This window comes from Vombatus ursinus, unplaced genomic scaffold (genome assembly GCF_900497805.2).
Source record: "Vombatus ursinus unplaced genomic scaffold, bare-nosed wombat genome assembly UNPS02000749.1, whole genome shotgun sequence".
Lineage (NCBI taxonomy): Eukaryota > Metazoa > Chordata > Mammalia > Diprotodontia > Vombatidae > Vombatus > Vombatus ursinus.
Genome location: NW_020940527.1, coordinates 22,945,653 through 22,968,969, shown reverse-complemented (window position 1 = coordinate 22,968,969; position 23,317 = coordinate 22,945,653). Strand labels below are relative to the sequence as shown.

The window sequence follows — 23,317 nt, the reverse complement described above, 5'->3', positions numbered from 1 at the left end:
ATTCATTACGCCACCTAGCTGCTGCTGCTGCTGCTATGAATATTTTTGTTCTATCCTCCCCCTCCTTTTTTTTAATCGCTTTGGCATGCAGACCTAGTAGTGGTATTGCTGGGTCATAGGGTATGCACAGGTTTATAGCCCTTTGGTCATAGTTCCAAATTGCTCTACAGAATGGTTGAATCAGTTCACAACTCCAGCAGTGCATCAGAGACACATAACTCTTAACAACAGATAAACTAACTTTTTCAGGGAATGTGCTTTGTAATGGGGTTCATTTTGATGTTTTTTGGGAAGTGTATCAAAATGTAAAAAAAATTTTCAATTTAAAAATGCAAAATTTATATTAAATTGACTTCACTATCATTTTTTGCTTCGTTTTTGTAGATAGAAATTAACATTTTTACAAATTTGTTGGAATCAAATTTCTTTTAGAAGGAATAATAAAGAAGGCAAATAAAAATATGGCTAAATTACAATAGTGTTTTGATGATTTAATATTTCTATAATTATTAAAGTATTTTTTATTCTATAGGTTCTAAAAGTCTATGAAATTATTTTTTTGAAAACTACATTGCTCTTTCAACTCTTTTCAGGTTATGTACAGTATGTAATCCTTTTTTTCATATAAACTTTTAGATATGCTCTGCCTTAAGAACTGCCTTGAAAGTTATTGACCTTTGATGCAGATCACTGCACTTTACCTCAGACTGTGACTAGTTTTTCTATTTTGTGTAAATTTTTCAAGTAGTTAACTTCTGGAGATGAGTGATTAGAATTAGTTGGTCAGAGGGTCTGAAACTTTAAATTTAGTGATTGTTTATACTGGGTGTCCCAAAAGTCTAAGTGCAGATTTTTTAAGCTATTAAAGCTTAACACCTGCACTAGAACTTTGCAAAAGAGAGAGTTTAAAAATTCGCAGAACCTTGATCAAACAGTAATAGGTACGTGTACACACACACACACACACACACACAAACACACATATACACACATGATTTTGTCAGTGTGAGTATTCCCTCCACCAACAGAGATTGCAGCTTTTTTACAATTTAGTAGATAGTCTTCAAGAGTTAACTGTAGGGCAGCTAGGTGGCGCAGTGGGTAGAGCACCTGCCCTGAAGTCAGGAGGACCTGAGTTCAAATGTGCTTCAGATACTTAGTAGCTGTGTGACCCTGGGCAAGTCACTTAACCCCAATTGCCTAAAAATAAAAAAAATTTTAAAAAAAGAGTTAACTATAGCTGAAAATTCATCACTTTATATCCTGCCTTGGTATGAACCCCTCTGAGGCTCATTAGTGAGGCACGTTTTTAGATAATACATATTTGTCTGTCTCTAGGACTCTGTTTGAAGACTTTCTAGTTTTCTTTGCCAAAAAAGCCTTTAAAAACCCAAAATTAAGGGGTATCTAGGTGGCACAGTGGATCGAGCACCAGCCCTGAAGTCAGGAGGACCTAAGTTCAAATCTGGCTTCAGATACTTAGTAGCTGTGTGACCCTGAGCAAGTCTCTTAACCCCAATTGACTTAAAAAAAAAAAAGTTATCCTCAACTTAATGAGACATGAATGTAGGATTTTAGCAAAGCACATAGGTATTAGATAAGAAAAATAACACTGTTTATAAGCTGCACTGTTTATTTTAAATAAACATAATTTGAAGGGGGGAGATGTAGCCTACAAAATTTGGTAATTTTGAAAAAGGAACAATTTGTACTGGTTTTTAGTTAAAGATATATAATACTATTAAGGCTTTTTTTTTTAATGACAATTCTGTGTAAATTTTTGGGGGTGGGGGGAGGACCTTTAATAAAATTTACCTCCTATATTGTTCTTTATCCAAGCAAAACCAGTTTTATAAATTTTCCCTACAGGTGGCAGCACTTGAATGGTTTGTTTTTGGCTCAGGCCTTAATAGCATTTAGAAATAAATGCATTGTTGTTGCAGAGTAAAATTAAGTATAATTTGAAAACATGAGAATTGCAGAATCTCAGAAATGAAAGGGATATTCAAGGCCATCTAATCCAAACCATTTCTGAAAAAGAATTCCACCTATAACATAGGTGACAAATGATAATCTGACATTTGCTCAAAGAACTCCAGGGAGAGAAATTCACTACTTCCCATGGTAGGCCCACTTTCAGGTAGCCCTAAAAGTCATCTCGGATTTCACCTCCTCTTTGCCAGTTTTGTTCTATTTGTTTCTATTGTTTCTAGACCAAGGATTATTCTCCAAGAAAATTCATAATCTGTGATTAATGTTCTCATACAGATTTAGGCATAAAAACACTTAGTTCACAAAAACACTTTAAACAGCTCCACTTAAAACATCTGTACTGGATTTTAGAATTAGAGGAGACTTTAGCCAAGCATCACAGCTCTTTCAGGAATCCCTTCTATTACATCTCTAACAACAAATGTTCATTTATTTGGAATGTGTCATGAAATTCTTTTGCATTCTATTTTCATGAGAAAAAAAAATGGAAACTAAGCAAACTTATTCCAGGGATTTTCTTTAAAAGGCAATCTCCAGAGTATTTTAGAAGCTTATATACACTACTATATAGTAATAATTGACATTCACGAGAAGCACCTTCTGCAGTACCAGCTAGTGATTATAGTGTGTTCAGTAGAGGTTCTGATGTGTCTTATTGTAATTGTTTGAAAATTATCAACATTTCAAAAAATTACTAATCCATTTATCATTTATTCCTTGATTTATCATCAAGGAACAATAAAAAGTAGCTGAGATTTTTGAGCCTAATTGTAAATTGTGTAACTTGATTCATGGAAAGCTATATGTAATGTAGCCAGAGCAGCCTTTGTAAAATATGCCCCAGACTTTAATGTGCTAAATAAATGTCAGATATTACCATTACTGCTATTGTTGTTAAGATGAATAAGTGGGAATTTATTATAAAACCACAAATAAATGTCTTACTTCACACCTTAAAAATCTATATTCCATCATCCATTAAAAAAAAGGAAATAGATCACCTTCACTTGGCTATACTTTGTTCTTGTGCTGAGTGACTAACTAAAATAAATCTAAAGATATCTTTAAAATACTTTTATTTAAGAAACAAATGATTTTAACTTTGCATTATAAACACGGAGTAACTCAATATTCAGACATTGTGATGAGGATATATAGCAATGTTCCCATTATAGTTAAATAATATCTACAAAAACTGAAAATTTAGTTGTCTTTCAAGATAACATGAGTATTTGTATAGTATTTTATTATTATCTCCCTTAATAATATACACACTTTGCATCGGAATAGGTTGAGGTACAGTTTAGAAAGCTGAGTACCCTGAAGTGAGTACTTTATACCAAAAATATTATCTTAGCCATCAGTAAAATGTTTATTGGGACATAGTTCCTGCCCACAAACTTAAATTCTAATTGAGTGTGGTATATAAATAACAGTACAAAACAACATTATGATATCACAAAGCAATATATATCAATTGCTGAATGAAAAGTATTAGCAATAAGAGCAATAAGTTCAAAGAGAAGGAGAAAACCATTGTGGGTTGGACGGATCAGGAAGGTGTCATGAAAGGGGAGAGACTTCAGCTGGGTACTGTAAGATTTGGGGGATGGGGAGCAGGGATTTAGGTTATTCCAGGTTATAAGGCATGTTCAGGGCATATGCTTCAGAGTGGAGGGCTGCATTGATTAGTTTGTAGACAGCCTTGAATACTAAGCCAAGTAATTTGAATGTTTTCCAGGGCGATAGCCCCACTGAAGATGAAGAACAGAAGGCTGATGGTGTTCTGAGAATATTAATCTGGTGGTGATACACAGGATAGATTGAGGGGCTAGAAAGACTGCAGGCAGAGAGACCAATTAAAAAGCTGTTGCTGTAGTCTCAGGGTGAGAATAATGCCGTTCTCAGCTAGGTTGGTAACAGTGGAGATGGGAGATAACTGAGGAGTGAAAGAACAATCACTTGTCAAGGAACAATAAGAAGTAACTGAAATTTTGAGCCTGACTGTGAGTTAAAAGAAATAGGAAAGTCAGCATTAGAAGCCAGTTTTATTTATTTAAGTTCAAGGCTTTATTTTCATATTTAAGCTGAACTGGATATTCTGTAATAAGAAAAATACTAATGTAGTTTAGAACCCAGAAATAGGATCATTTACTTTTTGTCTAATGTTGTGGAGCCAAAATAGAGTTCTCAAAGTAGACTGATGTTTCTGTCATCTTTATGTTTTGTTTTGTTTTGTTTTGTTTTAGATTCCTGTATAGTCAGTGTTACAGTTCTGCAAGATTTATTGCGGTATATCTCTTCAAAGCATTCCTACATCGTAGATCTTCCTTTCAGACATCCTCAGAAATTGGAAAGTATACAGTATGTAGAATTGGACCAGCTTCAGCCAAACACATTAATCCATTCAATACTAAAAGTTGTCAGTGTCACAATAATAACAGGTAAATCATCTTGTGGTCCTTCGTTTGAAAGGTTGATAATAATGCTTTCTTAAGAATCAATATTTTTCAAGCATATGATAAACATCTAGATTAAGGAAGGTTTCCATAAAAATGCAAGTAAAAACTGAAAATGCGAGGTAGATTTTTATTGATATTTTTTGTTTGTATATTGCCTAGATTTCCCCCTGTATCTCTCGTCCTCCCCTTCCAGAAGCTATCCCTCATAGCAAAGATTTCTTTTAAAAAAGGGAAAAATTATAAACAAACATGCATTCAAAAAATCTCCTTTATGTAACGTTCCATGTTTGTGCTCCCTCCAACACATCTGCAAAGGAGTAGAGGAGATGTCTTTTCCTATCTCTCCATATCTCTTCTTTGGGGTCAAGCTTGCTCATTACAATTTTACAACATTTCATTTTCAGTTGTTTTGTATTTTTTGATTAATGTTATTTGTGTTCTTTTCCTGTCTTGCCTTACTTCACTTTCTATCAGTTGATGCAAGTCTTTCCATGTTTCTCTATAGTCATCATTTTTGCTGTTTTTTAATAGCACGGTAATATCCGATTGCATTTCTATGCCACACTGTGTTTTCTTAAGCCATTCCCCAATCAGTTGCATCTACTTTGTTTCCAAATTGACAAGTCAGCAAGCATTTATTGAGCACCTACTATATGCTAGGTACTGTGCTGAAGTCTGGAGATAAAAAGAAAAGCTAAATATAGTCACTTCTCTCAAGGAGCTCACAATCTTTAATAGGGAAGAAAACATGCAAATAACTGTACAAATAAGATAAATACAGAATAAATTAGAGAGAATCTCAGAGGGAAGGCACTGAAAGTAATGAAGACCTGGAAAGGCTTCTTGGAAGAGATTTGAAGGAAACCAGGTGGTACAGAAGAGGAGAGAGTGAGTTCCAAGCATGGGGGACAGCTGCTTAAAATGCCCAGAGTTAGAAGATGGATCATCATTCTAGTTCTTTGCTACCACAAAAGTGTTGCTATTAATATTTTGGTGTGTATGTAGCCTTTCTTTATGTTAGTGCCTTCCTTGGAGTAAATGCCTAGCAATGGAATCTCCAGGTCAAAGGGTATGGACATTTTAGTCACCTTCTATACATAATTACAAACTACTTTACAAAGTAGCTGTGCTAATTAACACCTCCAAGATCAGTGCATTAGCGTGACAAAGTATGTCTCACATACTTTTTGTTGTTGTTGTTGTTGGTTAAGTGACTTAGAGTCACACAGCTAGTAAATGTCTAATGCTGGATTTGAATTCAGTTCCTCCTGACTCAAGGCTGGTGCACTATCCAGTGTGCCAACTAGCTGCCCCTTGTCTAATCTACATTTGAGTTAAGTTATAGACTTAGGAAAATGAGAAAAATTTTCAATTAAGTCAAATAAAACTAATGCTCTTATTGCTTTTCCAGAGGCAGTATATGGTTACAGAGGACAGAAGCAAAGAAAAATTATTTTAACAGTAGAACAGGTCCACGACCAACATTTTATACTTGTATTATGGGGTCCTGGAGCAGCCTGGTACTCAGAGGTTCAAAGGAAAAGGGGTAATAAGCCAGACTCTTTTTTTTTAATTTAATAATACTGTTTGAATGGTTAACGCTCTTAATGTGAGTTAAAGAGGAATACAAGGTTCAGAATGCATCAAATATTCTATAAACTTGTCCTATTTCTTTATTTTAATTTTAAAGTAGAAAAATAATTTTGTCCTAAAAATCTTTATTTAGAAATGTTGATAAAATAAAAACTCATTTATTTATATGGGCATACAACAGTGCTATGTCATTTATATCTGTTTTTAGTGAGGCTTATTCAGTCTCCAAATTATGTTCTTTAAAGTATTTAAATATTGAGATTATGTCTCTATATTAAGGTTCAGTGTGCTAAAAATATAAACTGTTTGGTATATGTCTTTATATTCTGTCACAACATGCTACTTTGGCTGTAAGTTAAGCTTTTTTAGGGTACATGCATTAACTTTAAAAAAATTAATTCTGAATTTACAGGAAAAAAGTGAACATTTCCTCATACAAAATAGAACAGAAAAAGAGGAATATATATGAAATCACAAGTTTATATTACATGTATTATATACATTCTATTACATATTGCTTTTGCTTTTTTAAAAGTATATAACAAATTTAACTTGTTACTTTCACAGCTATTCTGCTTATGTTTCCTTTTGAACTTCTCTGCATTTTTGAATGCTTTTATGATCTTTTCTTTCTTTTCTTTTCTTTTTTGGAGCAGGGAGAACCCTATCACTAGGTTCCATTCCTCCACCCCCCTAATCCTTTCTCCCTATAATTCTTCTAGTAAGTAAACGTAGTTAAGCAAAATAAATCCACCTGTTGACCACATCCATTTGCATGTATGTCTCATTCTTCATCTTCAGAGAATATATCACCTCACCTCTTAGGAGGAAGATAGCATGCTTCATCATCAGTCCTCTGGAATTATTGTTGATCATTGCATTGGTCAGAATTCAAAGTTTTTATCTTTTCAATATTGTTGTTTACTATGTAAATTATTCTACTTCTCCTCACTTCACTCTGCGTCATTTCATATAAGTCTTCCCAGGTTTCTCTGAAACTGCTTCTTTCATCATTTCTTATCACTCAGTAATTATCCATTACATCCATGTTCCGTGATTTGATCAGCCACACTCTAGTTGATAGAGAATTAATTTCTAGGTCTTTGCTACTATAGAAAGAACATCTGTTAAAAAAAAAAAAAATTTTGGTGAGGCAATTGGGGTTAAATGACTTGTCCCAAGTTAAACAACTAGTAGGTGTTATGTGTCTGAGGCCGGATTTGAACTCAGGTCTTCCTGACTCCAGGGCCAGTGCTCTATCCACTATGCCACTTAGCTGCTTTAAATATTTTTGTATGCATAAATCATCTTGCTTTCCCTTTTGATCTCTTTGGAATATAGACCTACTAGCAATATCACTGAGTCAAAGGGTATATGCATTAGTGACTTTGGGGACATAGTTCCAAATTGCTTTCCAGAGTAGCTGATCTAGTTCCACAGTTCCATCAAGAGTATATTAGTATGCCCATATATTTCCTCTTTGAAGCTACTAGGATAATTAAAAAAGTTTTCCATGCACAAAGCCAGTGATTTTCAACATGTAGTCATGTTTAAAATATGAACTATACCTATATTTTCAGTTACGTCATGAATGAATTATATTAAAAACAAGTTATACTTCACTGATATTGACAGCAGTGCTTTTTTTCCATTTAGTTCTGATGAAGTTTTTCTCTTTCATAATAAATTGAAATGGTCAGTACATATGGCCTTTCCCTTCCTTTAGCTCCCTGAAGTGAGCTCTAGACTGAGACAGTTTTGCAAACCATTGTATCATTCAACTGTCCTGCATGGAAAGGGTTAATGGTTGTCCCCAAATACTGAACTTATACCCTGTTGAGTAGTTACACAAAAATAAGGTTGTGGCCCATCTTCTTTTAATGATTAATAGGGAATACTTAGAATGTTAGATATCCAATTTAATTGTGTGTGTGTGTGTGTGTGTGTGTGTGCGCGCGCGTGCGTGTGTGTGTTGAGATCAAATGTTCATGGTATGTCAATGAGAGTTGTTTGCCAGTTGTGAAATCAGACAAATATCTGCCACTGGTAGACAAGCCCTGACTGTTTGATCCCAACCTGAAAACCCAGATCACGAATCTAATGGTTGATCCCAAAATGTGAGTTATCACATAGCCAGGTCACAGAGCACATAACCACATGATGGACATTCTTTTAATGGTAACAAAGGTTACCATTATTTGTCCACAAACCTCTGTCCAGAGGAGGATTTGTACACTGTTTAGTTTGACATTGAAAAATAAAGAATCAGACAGGTGAAATGCAAATATTGTCCCAACATTCATTTAATAAGCATTTATGAGGTGCCTACTATATAAGACATTGTGCTCATATTGTGTAGTTTTAATCTTTAACAGATTCAAGAGAGCTTTCTACCTAAGCAGTTCTGTTATGCTGTGTTCTGGGACTTCACTGTGAAAATGTTTCTATTTTCAGAATTTCTTAAAACTGTTCTGCTCACTTACTAGCTGTGTGACCCAGGGCAAGTCACTTAACCCTGATTGCCTCTTCCCCCCCCCCAAAAAAAAACCTTGGCTCTGCCACTTAAGTTAAAAACTAAAAAACAACAACTCTGTTCTCCTTTACTCCATGAATACAACTCCCATTCATTCACAGTATTAAGTTTCATTGTTGATTAGAAAATGTAGAAGAACTGGTTGTTTAGAAGGGACATCAGGCCCTTTTCAGAATATACTGTTACATGCCTCGGAACTAATGTTTGTGGCTAATACATGCATCATGTGGTCATAGTCAAAGTACTGATGGTGGGTAGACTATCAATATAAGTGAGGTTTTTTTGCAGAGCTACAGGAATAAACCTAAAATAAGTTGGGCTTTGACTGCCATGCCAAATGAATATCTTACTTTTGTAATGTTGCTGAATGAGTGCAGAGCAGCTCAGATGAGGCCAACAAAGATAGTGCATATGGTAGAAATAACATTGCACTTGCAGTCAGAATACCCGAGTTTGAGTCCCAGCTCTAAGACTTCCTAGTTGTGTGACTGTGGACAATTCACCAAATTTCTCAATGCCTCCATTTTCCTCATCTTTAAAATGAGGATGGTGATGGTAATTCCACTACTTACGCCATAAGATTGTGAGGAAAGTGCTTTATATGTCTTGAAGTGCTATAAAAAGTGCTGATGTAATTTAGTGCTGATATAATTTAGTAGCTAGAATTTAATTCTGCCTAACTCAGAATCATAGCAACTCAGCATTGCAAGGGGCCTCAAAGTCTGTGAAGGCCATCTGGTACCTAAACAAGTTCTAATTGTTAGGAAGCTTTTCTTTGCATCAAGCCCATATTTTCCTCTTTGTAATTTCCATCTATTGTTCCCAGTGCTGTATAGCCAGTCGAACCCCATAGCCACCTGATGGCCCTTCCGATATTTGAAACAAACTATCATGTCCACAAATAAGTCTTTCCTTTTCTAGGCTAAACATCCCCTGTTCCATTAACCAGTCCTACTATAGTATTAATAGAGTCACATCAGCATCATGGCTACCCTCTTCTGAATCCTTTCTGGCTTATCAGGATCTTTCCTAAAATGGATCATTCAGAGTTGAATATAGTACTCCACAGTGGTCTGACCACAGCAGAGGACAGCAAGATTATTGCCACTCTAGTCCTGGATTCAGCACCTCTCTTAATGTGGCTCAAGTTCATATTAGCTTTTTTGGCTGCCTAGAGCACATTTTTTATTCATACAGAGCTTGAAATTCATTAACATCTGCAAATAATTTTCAAACTGCTGTCTAACCAAGTCTCTCCAGATTTTGTTCTTGTGAAACTGATTACTTTTTGCCCAATTGAAGAACTTACATATATCCCTATCAAATTTCCTCTTATTTGAGGCAGCATACGTAGTGGACAAAGCTTAAATCTGAACTCAGAGGACCTGGATTCAAATTCCGCCTTTGCTACTTATTTTTGTTAGCCTGGGCAAGCTCCTCATTCTCATTGTGCGGCTCAGGTTTCTCCTCTGTAAAAAGAAGGTAGACTAGATGACTTCTGCCATCCATTCTAGCTGTAAATCTTTGATCCTATGAGACCATCCAGGGTTTTATTAAAACCATTCCCAATTAGATTTTCAGTCCCATTTAAGATAGGAACTAGGTCCCAATAAACTGATTGTTGAATAAAATAATATTTTTTTTGTTGTTATGAAGCACTTGCTGGTATGCTACTTTTAGGTTGTCTCTCAGTGTGTCCCAGCAGAAAGTATGTAGATTACTGAAAAAACTAGTAATGAAGTAACAAAAAATGTTTAAAATATTTTCTTGAAGTTGCAATAATTAAATTTTCAACAATGGAAGCATTACTGCATGACCTCATTACTATGTCTGAATACAAAGTACTCTTAGCATCTGTAATATAAAGTTGACACTTATTTGCATTTCTGAAAGTATTAAGATATTTTTAGGTTTACTTTAGTGACTCATCCTTATACCTAATGAGCAAATTAAAACATTGAGATAAGACAGAAAATGTTCTATTTCTTTTTTTAAAATAGGTAAATATTGACTTTTAAAGAAATAAGTGAAACATTTACTCGTGGTTTTATAATTCCCATTTGTTTATCATAACAATAACAGCAACAATAATAATTGGCTTTGATAGAACACTTTTGAATTTGCAAAGGCTGCTCTGCCTTGTAGTTTGGTTACCTGAGTTAACACACACACACACACACACACACACACACACTCACACTCTCTCTCTCTCTCTCTCACAATGCATGACTGTTGTTTTCAAAAACTTGCCCATTTTCAAACGGTTATAATAAGGTTATAACAGTATAATAATGTTTTCAAACAAATTTAAACATAAATTCCAAAACATTTATAAAATAATAGATAATATGAATTCTCTACTGATCATACCACAGTCATTTGATGAGTAAAATGTTCTAGATTCATTATAAGTCAAATGAGAGAATTTATTATAAATCTTGGAGAAAAAAGTCCTGTAGGAATAATATGGGATAACTGTTGTAGAACTGGAGGAAACCTTAGAGATCATGTGGTCTAACGCCTTCATTTTACAGATGAGGGAACTGAGGCTCACAAAAGTGAAATAACTTGCCCAAGGTCACACATGGCATACTTGATAGAGTTGAAATGTGAACCCAGGGCTCTTTCCACTGAATGGCAGTGCCTCATTTAAATACTTCAGAGGCTCTGGGGTCCTCTCTCCAGCAGTGCTGATCCAAATCCATCTATGCCTTCCCAGCCTCAGTGACTTTTCTCCAAGTTTTCCCATAAATCCTTCACCAAGGTTCCACTCAGAGTGTTGGATGGCTTCTAAATCTCTTCTTTCATTCATTCAACAAAGATTTACTTATGTACCTTCTATGCACTAATTCTTTTCTCTTTCTTCTTCCTTTTAATCACTCCCTCTTCATCAGAAAATTTGTGTTGCTTGTGGCAAAACCTCTCTTCACCCTTCCCCCCATCCCTGTTTGTTTCCCTGTTGAGTTTAATGTACTTCTCCACCAAACTCTGTGTGTGTATTTGTGTGTGTATGTGAAAGAGAGAGGGGGGCGAGGGAGAGAGAGAGAGAGAGAAAGAAACCCTCCTTTGTCAGTTTTAAGTGAGGTTTATCTGATGCCATTCCCCACCTCCTCTTTCATGTTTGTTAGCTGCTTCTCCTTATGTACCCCAGTTATGAGAAATAACAAATTCTCCTGCATTCTTCCTTTCTACACTAACGTGTTCCTCTTTTTTCTTTCCTAATCTTAACACCAAGTTCTTTTTTTTTTTTTTAATTTAACCTCCTCAGTATCATTTGAAGGGCCTAAGTTCTGAAAGGACACTTGTTTCTTCCTTACCCACTAGAATGTTAGTATTTCACCCTTCAGCCCCTTCCCATTGTTTAAATAATTGTCCCTTCCTAGATTTCCCTTGAATCTTGTGTTTTTCAGAGTACCAACTCAAAAATCCCTTATTGTGGTTCATCTTTTCCCCTTGCAAGATTATACTCAACCTTGCAGGTAAAGTTCTGCTTAGTTGTAAGCCTCTGTCTTTCTCCTTTTGGACAATTGTATTCCAAGATCACTCTTCATTTATAATCTTGTGTGACAGGGACTGTGGTTCCTTGGTACTTTAACTAATTCTTTCTGGATGCTCATGATAAGAGAAGATTCTGGTTCAGACCTTGCTCTGGTCAATGAGGCAAACTCAAGAAATAAGACAAAGGTAGTTTTTTAGCACACCAAGGCAGCAAGCAGTTGGAATGCAGTCAGGCCTAATTTCAAACTGCGCCCGGTTTTTTATGGACAAGAGTAAACTTGTATGTAACTTGTAACTTGGTGCACATATCATGAGGGGATGAGCTTTGTCCAGGTCAGCATTTTCACGTCTAAGCACGCATGTGCCAGAGTAAATTTCCAGACCACCACCTCCTGCAGGCTGGCTGCATCTGTACCCAGTGGAAGAAGCACTCAGGCTGACTTTGCACAATCCCCACTTTGGTGCTAACCACACTCATGGTACCGCCCCAAAACGAGGCATCTGTCATTCCTCGGTTTTTAACTGCATCTTTCTGACCTTGGCCACCTGGGGTTTTGGAGTTTGAGGATAAAAGAGGTACACGGTGGGAGGCAGCACGGCAGGCCTATAATGATGAAAAATAGAAGGCCCAAGAATAGGCCTCTCATCCAGGCGAAATCAGGAAGCCAGGAGGTTAGCCACCCCAAAGGCATAAAGCAGGGCAAAAAGTGAAAAAAAAAAACAAATGCATGGTAGGTTGCACGTGATTAGGCTCTAATCATCAGTCTCAAACAAACAGGTGGCCAAGGGCTGCTGATTGGTGTCAGGGTCCCTTCTCAATTTAATTGGGTCCAAGGGCTGATCAGGGGTTGCTCCTTCTGCTGGACTGAGGTCAGTCATGGCAGGCTACACATGGGAGTGAGGTCATCCATTCAGCAACCTTGATGGCAGTATGACTGGTCAGCAAGACCTAGACAGTTCTCTTCCAAGAGGACTGGTAACTAGGTGCCTTCCTGGAGTTTTGGATCCACACATAGTCTCCTGGTTCTGCCAAAGGCCAAGTTTGAACCAAGGCTGCCTCCTTCCAGGCCTGTGAAAGAGGTCACCTGAGTTACTGCTCTGGCCTCTTCCTCCTTTAGTTAGGACAGGGCTGCTGTAGATTCCCACTTAAGGGCTTCTGACCACCAGGGAGCATTCTTAGCAGAGACCTCCACTCTTGCTGCTTCTGGACATAGACCCCTGAAAGTATACTTGTCTCTAGCTTATCTCCAGTCACACTGGGAGGCCAGGGGCTTGTGTGCCTGTTCTCATACTGGCTTTGCTGGCAGCTCTCTTTCCAATTACCTATGGGCTTCTGCTTGACTCTTAGTGCAGTTCTTGAGTGGAAGTATTCATTTACTATAGTTGCTCATTGAATTTCTTGATCATTATTCATTCTGGTGTGAATTTTAGGGTTTTGCTTTAGTAGGTGTGTGGGAGCTGAGCAGTCTGCCCCCATTCCAGCAAGCAGCCATCTTGTGTGCAAGCCCAACAAGTCATCCTTGAAAAAACACTTTTTTTAAAGTAAAGACAACTTACTTTGATGCCTAAATAAAGCATACACATTTAATTCTTTAATAGATCTTGTGTGTAGTGGAAAAAACATTGGACTAGAACACGGAAAGCTTGGGTTCTAATCTTGTCTCTGCTCCCTATTAGCCATGTAACCTTAAGCAAGTGATGCTTGAGCCTTAGTTTCATCATTTGCAAAATAGGGATAAGACTGCAGCCCTGCCGCTCTGACAAATTAGATTTTGTATGTGAAAATACTTTGAAAACTTTAAAGCGTTATATAGATGTATAGTGATTTTATTTTATTCCCAGATTCTTAAGTGTAACCCCTGAACTGAAGAGTTTAATACTGTTCTGATTCTAGATTGTTTTCCTTATGTTGACTTTTTAATTTTCTTGTCTTAAGATCATCTTTGGGAGTTTAAGTATCTCCTCACTCAACATAATTCCACATTAGGAAATCTAGAATTGCATACGACCCCTTGGTCCTCCTGTGAGTGCCTCTTTGAGGATGACATGAGGGCAGTTGAATTTAAAGCAAAGTTCCAAAAAAGGGAAAGTCCCCTTGTGAAGATCTCACATTTATCTGCCCTTCTGGAAGAGAAGCGCTCGGGTAAGAGTGTGCGTGCACAGCTTGTGACCTGTGCATGAAGGGAGTGAACTCTTTGGGAACTGGCGGGGACTGACTGTGACTGGAGTAGGACTCTGCAGTCGAGCTGCTTTACAGCTGTGGTCTTAGCTGGGCCCCAAGATGTTTGAATAGTGTAGCTGGTACCTGGGCACTTGGGACTAAGTTGTATTTAGTGGGACAGTACATTTCAAAATACCTGTTTTGTGTGGCTTCAACCATGCAGGCTATTGTTCTATAAATGCTAAATAAAAAATGATAGCACTGATCATTGGAGAACTTCATAGTGATTTAACCTGCTTTCCAATAAATATTTACTTAAGACACTGAGACATCATCCAGATACTGTTAGAGTTTCCAGATGCATTTTAGTTTATTTATTTAGCCATCTGGATACTGATATTCAAATTGATCATTTGTATGGTATATGAAAATTCTCTTTTATAAAATGCATATAAGTACCTACTCCCTAAACTTCTCTTTTTAAATATGTAATTCATCATCAGAAGCATTTTAAGGATCTTTTAATTGATTGTATTGTCCTTTGGAATTGTTCTCTAATAAACAGAAATATACCCTATTTGAAATATATGACTTGGAAAGACATTTTTTTGTTTTCCTCTATCATCATCTACCTATTTTAATATATATTATTCAGATATTTTATTATATATAATTTAGATGACATGTGATATATATTATTTGGAAATATCGTTTTGATGGGTTGGTGTAGATATGGGCAGTTAGGACATGTTCTCAGATCTAAAATGTGATTATATATCATGGAAGCTATTTAATCTGAGCTTTTCAGAAATCTAAGAAAAATCTTCCTATAGTTATTATTCCAAATGTATTTAGAGAAGAAATAGGAGGTGGAAAGTTGGGGAATATCTTTTAGTATGCCTTGATATAATTTAATACTAACAAACAAATTTAATATTAACAAAAAGTGTTCATAATTTTTGTACAATATGTGGTTAAAAGTTGAAGAAATCAGATATATTTTGGCCTTAACACTGAAACTTAAATAACTTTGTGGTTGTTACATTTGTAATATAGCTATTTTGTTTATAGTTATTATAGTTATATTTATTATTTATTTATTTTGTGTGTTTATACTATACTTATATTTATTGTTTTAGATTTTATTAAAAACTTTATAGTTATAACATTTTAATAACTGTTTCTTAGCTGATTTTTCTCTCATATTGTCTTAGATTTTTTCAAGATTTTGTATGTGCTGTGAATAAAAAAAGATTATTATAATTGTATGAAAAGAATGGGAGAATATTAAATTATCTAACATTCATAAGAAATTAAATGGTCTGGTTCTAAGTGAACTTCTTGACCTTATGTTACAGTGCCCCCTTTCGGTCATCCAAAGGAACAGTTTAGAAACTTAGATCATTTGGCACGTCAGTGCCTGTAAATTTTCAGGGGCAACATTTTTAAAGTGTAGAACTGGATAGGCGAGTTCAATATTTTTATGTTACTTTCCATCTGGTTTCTAGCTTTGTGCCGTGGGCTCTGGGATTAAAGAGTTGAACTCAAAGAATTAGTAATTAGGAAGCCACCATGATCTTTTAAGAAAACTTGTGGGAGCACAACAATTCTGATTCCATATATATTTTTTGTCTTCCATAGGAGTGGTTCAAGTAAAAGCCCAGATATTAGCATTAGTGTTTCCTGTTGCTGCCCATGCAAGCCGACAGCTTGTCCTGGATGCTAACTCTTCTCTGGAGGATATTCTGATGTGTCTCCCCACCATTGTGTATTCCGGTTGTGGAAAATGTGGACTGGAATTAGAAACAGATGAGAACCAGATCTACAAGCAGTGTATCAGCTGTTTGCCATTTACTATGGTGAAATTGTACTACAGGTAAATAAAGCCAAAAACCAAGTTATCTAAAAAGACTGTATTTAGAATGATAGGACTGGAAATAACCTTAATGAGTCAATGGTACCATTTTCTTATATCTAACCCAAAACTATAACTAATCTTTCAAGGCAGAAAAGAGATTCCATCCATTTCAGAAAGAAAATATTAGGATGTGTAAAAATAATTAAAATAGTTATATGTGGAAAAAAGAGTAGATTGGTAGTTAAAATGAAAATTTTTTTCTTTCTTCACTACTGAGTTACCATAGGGAATATAAAACATATTGGAGTCTCAGATTTTTTTTAACTTTCAGAATAAATAAAACAATATGTTCCTTCTAGGATAATGGTTATCAGTATAATGGAACTTTTGGAGGTCTGGCATAATTTGTTTTTATCTATATATGCTTTTGTGAAACAACATCTCACTTTTTACTGTCTTGCCAATTTTATAACATGACCTATAAACTTTCAGTAGCTTTCAAGGAGGCTGCTGCTTTGCTCCATATCGGACCCTATTCCCGAAGCAGATCATCTGCAAATTATTTAGCACCAGATTCCTCCTTCTCTGAGGCCTCACTGTGGCATAGAATGACACTGCATCCTTTTTTAAGTGATTATATTTTCTTTTTTTTCCACTTACTAAGCATTTATTTTTTCCTCTCAATTCTATTTTGTCTAGTTTTCCTGTCAGTTTTGTAAAGTAGCAAGTCCTTGTCCCTGCAGCTGGGGTCTTTGGGATTATCGAACACTAAATTACAAGGTTTTTTTGCTTCAGTATATGTGTACCTGATCTGATCCATTGATAGACCTATATTTTTAATCAGTACCAAATTGTTTTGAGAATTACTGCTTTGTAATATATTTTGAGAACAGGTATCGCTGAATTCCCTTCTTTTTTTTCTTCTAGAATTTTCCTTGGGATTCTTGACTTTTTGTTCCTCCAGATGAATCTCATTAATTTTTCCAGGTCCATAATGTAACCCTTTGGTAGTTCTATTGATATGGAACTAAATAAGTAAATTAATTTAGATAGTATTGTCATTGTTATTATATTGGCATAGCTTACCCATGAGTAATATTTTCCCAATTATTTGGGTCAGTTTTTAATTCTGTATATAGTGCTTTTATGTCCACGTTGGTAAGTAGATTCCTCAGTTTTTTATATATTCTGTAGTTAAATTAAAAGAATTTCCCTTTTCTCTCTCTTCCTACTGGGTTTCATTAGTAACAAAGAAATGTCGATCATTTATTTATGTGAATTTATTTTATATCCTACAATTTTGCTGGAGTTATAATTAATTTTTAGTTTGTTCTCTTTAAGTACACCACCTTATCATCTGTAGAAAGCAATAACTTTGTTTCTTATGTGGCTATGCTTATTCCCTCAGTTTCTTTTTCTTACCTTATTAATATAGCTAACATTAGCATTATATTTAATAGAAGTGGTGACAACAGATATCCTATCTTTACCCCTGATCTTCCTGGAAAGGACTTTAGTTATGTCTGTTACATACAATTCTGGCTCTTGGTTTTGTTGGGTTGATGAGAGTTTTTCCTTTCGCAGAAATGGATTTTGTCAAAAACTCTTTTTGTATCTGTTGATATAATCATATGATTTCTACTGTTCTTATAAATATGGTCAGTCATGATCATCTTTTTCCTACATTTCTAGTATAAATACAACCTGGTCATAGTATATAATCTTTTGATACACTGCTATACTAACTTATAAATATTTTATTTAAAAATTTTGGTTCAATGTCACTTAGGGATATTGGTTTATATTTTCCTTCTCTGTTTTGACTCTCCCTGCTCTAGGTATAAAGGCCATTTTTGTATCATAGAAGGAATTTTGTATTTTTGCAATTTGTGTAATATTGTAGTTAATTGTTCTTTGAATGTTTGAAATAATTTACTTGTGAATCCATCTGGTTCTGAGTTTTATATTTTCTTTGACAGTTCATTTATGGCTCATTCAATTTCATTTTCTGGGTTTGTGTTATTTAAATTCTTTATTTCTTATTCTGTTAATCTGGGTACTTTATTTTTATGTAAAATATTCATCCATTTCATTAAAGTTGCAGGTTTGATTAGCATGTAGTTGAGTAAAATAATTTCCAGTAATATCTTTTATTTCTTCCTTCATTTGTTGTGAATTCTCTTACAATCTCTCTCCAGTCCCCCAGCCACCATCTCAGTATAGGTTTCATCACTAGAGGATTGTCTCCTTGCTCTAACTCATCCTCCATTCAGCTGCCAAAGTGATTTTCCTAAGCCCAGATCTGACCATGTCATCTTCCACTGCCCCCCTCTATAATCTTCAGTAACTCACTGTTACCTCCAGCATCAAATATAAAGTCCTCTTCACAATCTGGCCTTTTCTACTTTTCCAGTCTTCTTTTACTTTATTCCTTTCCACACTCAGCCAGCTACATTGGCCTATTTACCGTCTTCAAACACAACACTCCATCTCCAATTTCTGCCATTTCAGGGCTATTCCAGTGCCCAGAATGCTCTGCCCCTGCCCCTCCGTCTCTTAGCTTCCCTGGTTCTTTTCAAAACTCAGCTCAAATCACATCTTCTGCAGGAGATTTCCTGGGCCTCTCAGCTGGTGGTGCCTTCCCTCTGTGATTACCTTCCTTTACAACTGCATGTGTGTGTGGTTATTAGAGTGTGAGCTCCTTCAGGACAGGGATAGTATTTTTGCCTTTCTTTGTCTCCCTAGCACGTAGTAAGTTCTTAATAAATGTTTGTTGATTGACTCACTGACAAGTAAATATAGTTAAGTTTATATTAAATTGGTCTGCTTTGGCCCTGCAAAGTTAACAAACCTCCAAAAGATCAGTTTACTTCTTTGTCATGGTAGGATTATCCCCAGTATTACAGGGCAACAGGATGCTAATTAATGAAAACATTTCTCTGTGGATAAATTACCCATTCAACTGTATACTTCCTGCTCATGTCACTATTGAATAACTGAAGCCAGTATTATAATTTTCCAAGGAGACTGGGACTTGAGCTTGGAAACTGTTTCATTTTTCTCTTACTGTCTTATCACAATAACATGGGCATAGTTTTCCCAGAGGCACAGGTTTTTCCTCTGTTGACTCTTCCATAAGAACCAAAGGTAGATGTGGTATCACAGGAGCACTCTCAGCTGTTTTCAGCATGCTAAAATCAAGTCTAGACCAGAAAATGACACTTTTTATCACTAATTTCACTGAAACTTTGCTCTAGTTTCAAAGCTTCTTTTTTGATTTTTTGTCTCTCCTGACATGTCTCTTTTTCCAGGTCAGCTCTAATGACTGTGTCTGATGACAGGAACAAGGTTCGCATTCATGTAGGATCAGAGATGATACAAAAGATTCTTCTCAATATTCCACCTGATTGGTTAAGCAGAGTTGTAGGTATTGTATCAAAATTAAATTGTAAACAGTTCTTAGTGATCTGTGTATAGGTCTCAATAGAGAGTGGTTTCTGGATAAGTGAGATGTTTACTGTAATCTGTTAACATGATCATATATTTTATCTGCTCAAGATTTTTTAAATTGGCAAAAAGCTCTAGTAAGTGTGTGTTAAATGGATCTCTTGTGATCTGAAAAGGTTAGTATACCTCCACATTCTCAGTTTATTTCAGTTAACTTCCTCACTGGTAAGATTGATTCTCAGCAGAGGTGATTTGGGATACTAGTATTTAAAAGCAAACAAATACAGATTAATAGTCTCATCCTCTTCACCTTCTGTTCTAGCATTTATGAAGGAGGGAGGTTTGACCAAACCACAGTAGTTATAAATTAATGAGATCTAATCCTAAAATCATCTCAGTGTATAAATTCAAACAAGATCTTTAGCCTCAATCCTTAGTTTTTAACCTAGACATAACCATTCTGGTCAGTGCTCAAACTTAGCACTGTCAAAAGCAGTGGCATGCCTGAGGCTGGAGAAGGCAGACATTGGGCCAGAGAGAGGCAACCTCATGTAAATCAAGCTGTCACCTAGATGTGTGGAGCCACAGAACCCTACCCTGCCCTGCCTTGCTGTCACATATGGGAAGCTGAAACACTTAGGTGAAGAGAGCATCCCAGGCATGGTTAACCTTGTAAGCAAAGGCAGGAAGCTGCAAATTAGAACCAATACATGGGAATCATGAGGAAACTGAGCAATGAAGAGAGGGCTGAATAGGTAGGATGGGATCCGATTGGGACTGGCTTTAAAAATTAATCCAAGAAGCTTCAGTTCTGTGCCCAGTAAAGAACAGAGTACCCCATGACATGATGTACATCGTGGGCACAGGGAATCACTGCACATACTGCCAGACTTCATTGGGGGGCTGGTTAGTTTTCTCTATTTTTTCCTCTCTTTTTTATTCTTTGGCATAAGATATGACTTTTGGGTACACTGAGATATATTTGGGAATTAGGGTGATAATACAAAATATTAATAGTTTGATTTTTAAAAGAGGGAGAGGCTTGTGTGGCAGGTAAACAGCTTGGGATTATTCAGAGTGCTGGTATGTTCCCAAAATGCAATCTAGCCAATTTCCTACTCTGGGCTGGATCTAGCTCATTGTCCATCCATAACACTTGTCCTGAGGGATTATAATCTCAGTACTTCAGAACACTTTCAAGGAATCAATATTAATCTAGTCATTTAACATACAATGAGATTGTTTTTAGTCACCTATTCTTAACATTTATTTAATCACAGAATTCTTTAGCTAACCCCAGTAGTACTTTTTAGATGTGAACACTAAGAGTATTTTCAGTTTCAGATTTCGGGTAATAGTAGCCAGTAAATTCTTCTACATGTTACTTACTTATAGCTAGCAATGGAATAAGGAAAATTTTTGATATAAAAATATACACCATAAGTGATAACCATTTCTTCAACAGGAATGGAGTAACTAGATGCTAAAATGCCATCTGTTTGTTGTACCTGAAAAGAAGGTAGGGAAATGAGAGTCTTTTGTTCTGAGCAGTAGAAAGGAACAGTAGAGGATGATTGTAAGTGCCACTAGAAAAGGTATCATTATGGTTTCTTTTCGTTTTTCTTTTTTTCTTTTTTTTTTTTTGAGCAGTCCCGTTCTCAGGGATCACATATGGGATGGTTGCAGCGGACCTATGCCACTCACTGCTAGCAAGCAGAGAAAGAGCCTACACACTGAAAATTCAGAGCCTTTTTATTCTAGATGAAAACAGCTACCCTTTGCAACAAGACTTCTATCTGCTAGATTTTCATACCGACTTTGAAGCATGATTCTCTATAACCATTTAAGCAATCAGAAGAACAAACTGCTGGTAATTGGAGGAGAAATACAATGAAATGATTTTTTTAAATGAAATGAAGAATAAGACTTTTTACCTTGGGTTTATGTCCAAAAAAACTCCCAAAAAATGTAGCAAAAAGAATTGTGCATATTTACAGGCTCCAGAAATATTAACTTGAGCATATTCTTTTTATTTTTAATAAAACTTGGTAGTCATTAAAAAAGAAATTATTTTTCCATAGTCTCTCCCAGTTTTCCTTCTGAAATATAATCTAGTGATAATCATAGTGTCACATTTCTGTGTGGCACTTTAAGGTTTACACCTCTTCCCAGAAGAGAACCCTGTGAAGTAGATGATCATACAGGTATTATCCTGACTTGACACATGAAGATAAACTGAACTTAAAAGAGGTTAAGTGACTTGCCCGTGGTCACAAATAGGTTTTACATCCAGAATAGTTATAAGATAATGGGCATTTACTGTAGGGGTAGAAATTTGCTAAACAGTGAAAATTATATTGAAGGGAAAATGAAGCAGAGGGGGAGAAAATAAGATGATGACGTTGAGAAGATTTGAGATACAGCACTGGGGAGAAGAGGGAGCTTTTGATAGGTGGCCTCTAGTTCCTCTGCATGATATGAATTGTTAGTGCTTTCCTGTTCTAAAATTACTTCTATTTACTTTTCATATACTTTTTATTTACTTACCTATGTCCATGTTGTATCACCCCACCCACCTCATCAGTAGAATGGAAGTTCCTGGTTAGTGATTGTTTAGTTTTCTCTTTGTATTCCTACTGCCTTATAACAAGTAGATGCTCATTCAGCAAATGCTTTCTGAATGAATAAAAGGGCTTCTGTTGAGAAGGCAGCATAGAATAATGGATAGAAAGCTAGCTAGCTAGCTTTGGAGCTACAAGGACCAGGGTTCAAGTCCCACTTCTGACCCCTACTGACAACATAATCCTCTGGGCAAGTCATTAAACCTCTCGGTGCTTTAGACAATTTCCTAGAACTATGAGTAGTAGAAATGGCACTGTCGTGCATTGGTGGAGGGAGTTTCCTCCTTCAGGAGTCCCTTATATTAGTGAAATTATAGGTCCCATCCCTATCTCTGTATTGTGGAAAAGAACAGGAGAGGTGGTTTGAACAGAGAAGGTTTGGTTCAGCCCATGCAGGGAAAATGGTAAGTGAGTCGGGAAATTTAAAAGGATGCAGCAGTGAGGCCTCAGTTGAACGCCCAAAGGCAACACCACTTTTCTGTCTTTCAGCAGAGATTGAGGTCCCGGCTTCCTACTATGCCTAGAAGAATTAAGCCATTCATCCTGAGCTCTGTCACCTCCCTTCCTCCACAACTTAGCCCTCCTCTGCCTCTTCACATGTCCTCTCCTCCTTTGTTCTCTGAGAAAAGGATGATCCTTCTCATTGAAGCTGGCCAGCTCTTTTACTGGAGCCCCTGTTTCCATCTCCATTAGGAAACTCCCTCCTTCCCTGTCATCTCTAAACATTCTCCAGTCTTCCCCCTTCTATAAGAGCCTTCCTCTTTACTCTGTCAGTCTCCACCCCCCAACTTTTTTAAGTGGTATCTTTGTACTCAGGTAGGCTTCTTGTGTCACAAGCTATGACTCATAGGATGATGAGAAGCTATCCTTTCTGTCAGATGAAAAGTGACTGACCCCTGCTTTGGTTTACAAGGACAGAAGCTTGTGACAAGAAATGTAATTTGCCATATTAGTTTCCTTTCACTCTGTCTTGAGAGGTCTTAGACCTGGTTTGTCATCAGTTACATCAATTTCTTTACAGCCAAAGAAACATGTTTGCTGAGAGTGGCCTGGAATCAGTAAATGGAAATGGAATCAGTAAATGGAATAGGTAAAATCCTCCAAAACAATCAGTGTCAAATTGTCACAGAGAAAATGTTTGGCTCATCAGTA

At 36.2% G+C, this 23,317-nt stretch overlaps 1 protein-coding gene across 4 annotated transcripts in view; it reads left to right on the top strand.

Annotated features, from left to right (window-relative positions):
* The window catches only part of SHLD2 (shieldin complex subunit 2), a 78,225-nt gene extending 56,642 nt beyond the window's left edge, over positions 1-21,583 (top strand). Inside the window, exons 5-11 of one of the 4 annotated variants that reach the window (XM_027860493.1) lie at positions 4,242-4,436; positions 5,866-6,000; positions 11,991-12,059; positions 14,015-14,221; positions 15,881-16,115; positions 19,409-19,524; positions 21,195-21,583. In XM_027860493.1, coding sequence (XP_027716294.1) covers positions 4,242-4,436; positions 5,866-6,000; positions 11,991-12,059; positions 14,015-14,221; positions 15,881-16,115; positions 19,409-19,524; positions 21,195-21,373 — 1,136 coding nt within the window. In that variant the 3' untranslated portion in view covers positions 21,374-21,583. The remainder of the gene's footprint in view (positions 1-4,241; positions 4,437-5,865; positions 6,001-11,990; positions 12,060-14,014; positions 14,222-15,880; positions 16,116-19,408; positions 19,525-21,194) is intronic. The other 3 variants (XM_027860512.1, XM_027860503.1, XM_027860521.1) reach the window with 3 other exon arrangements.
* Positions 21,584-23,317: the final 1,734 nt, after the last annotated feature.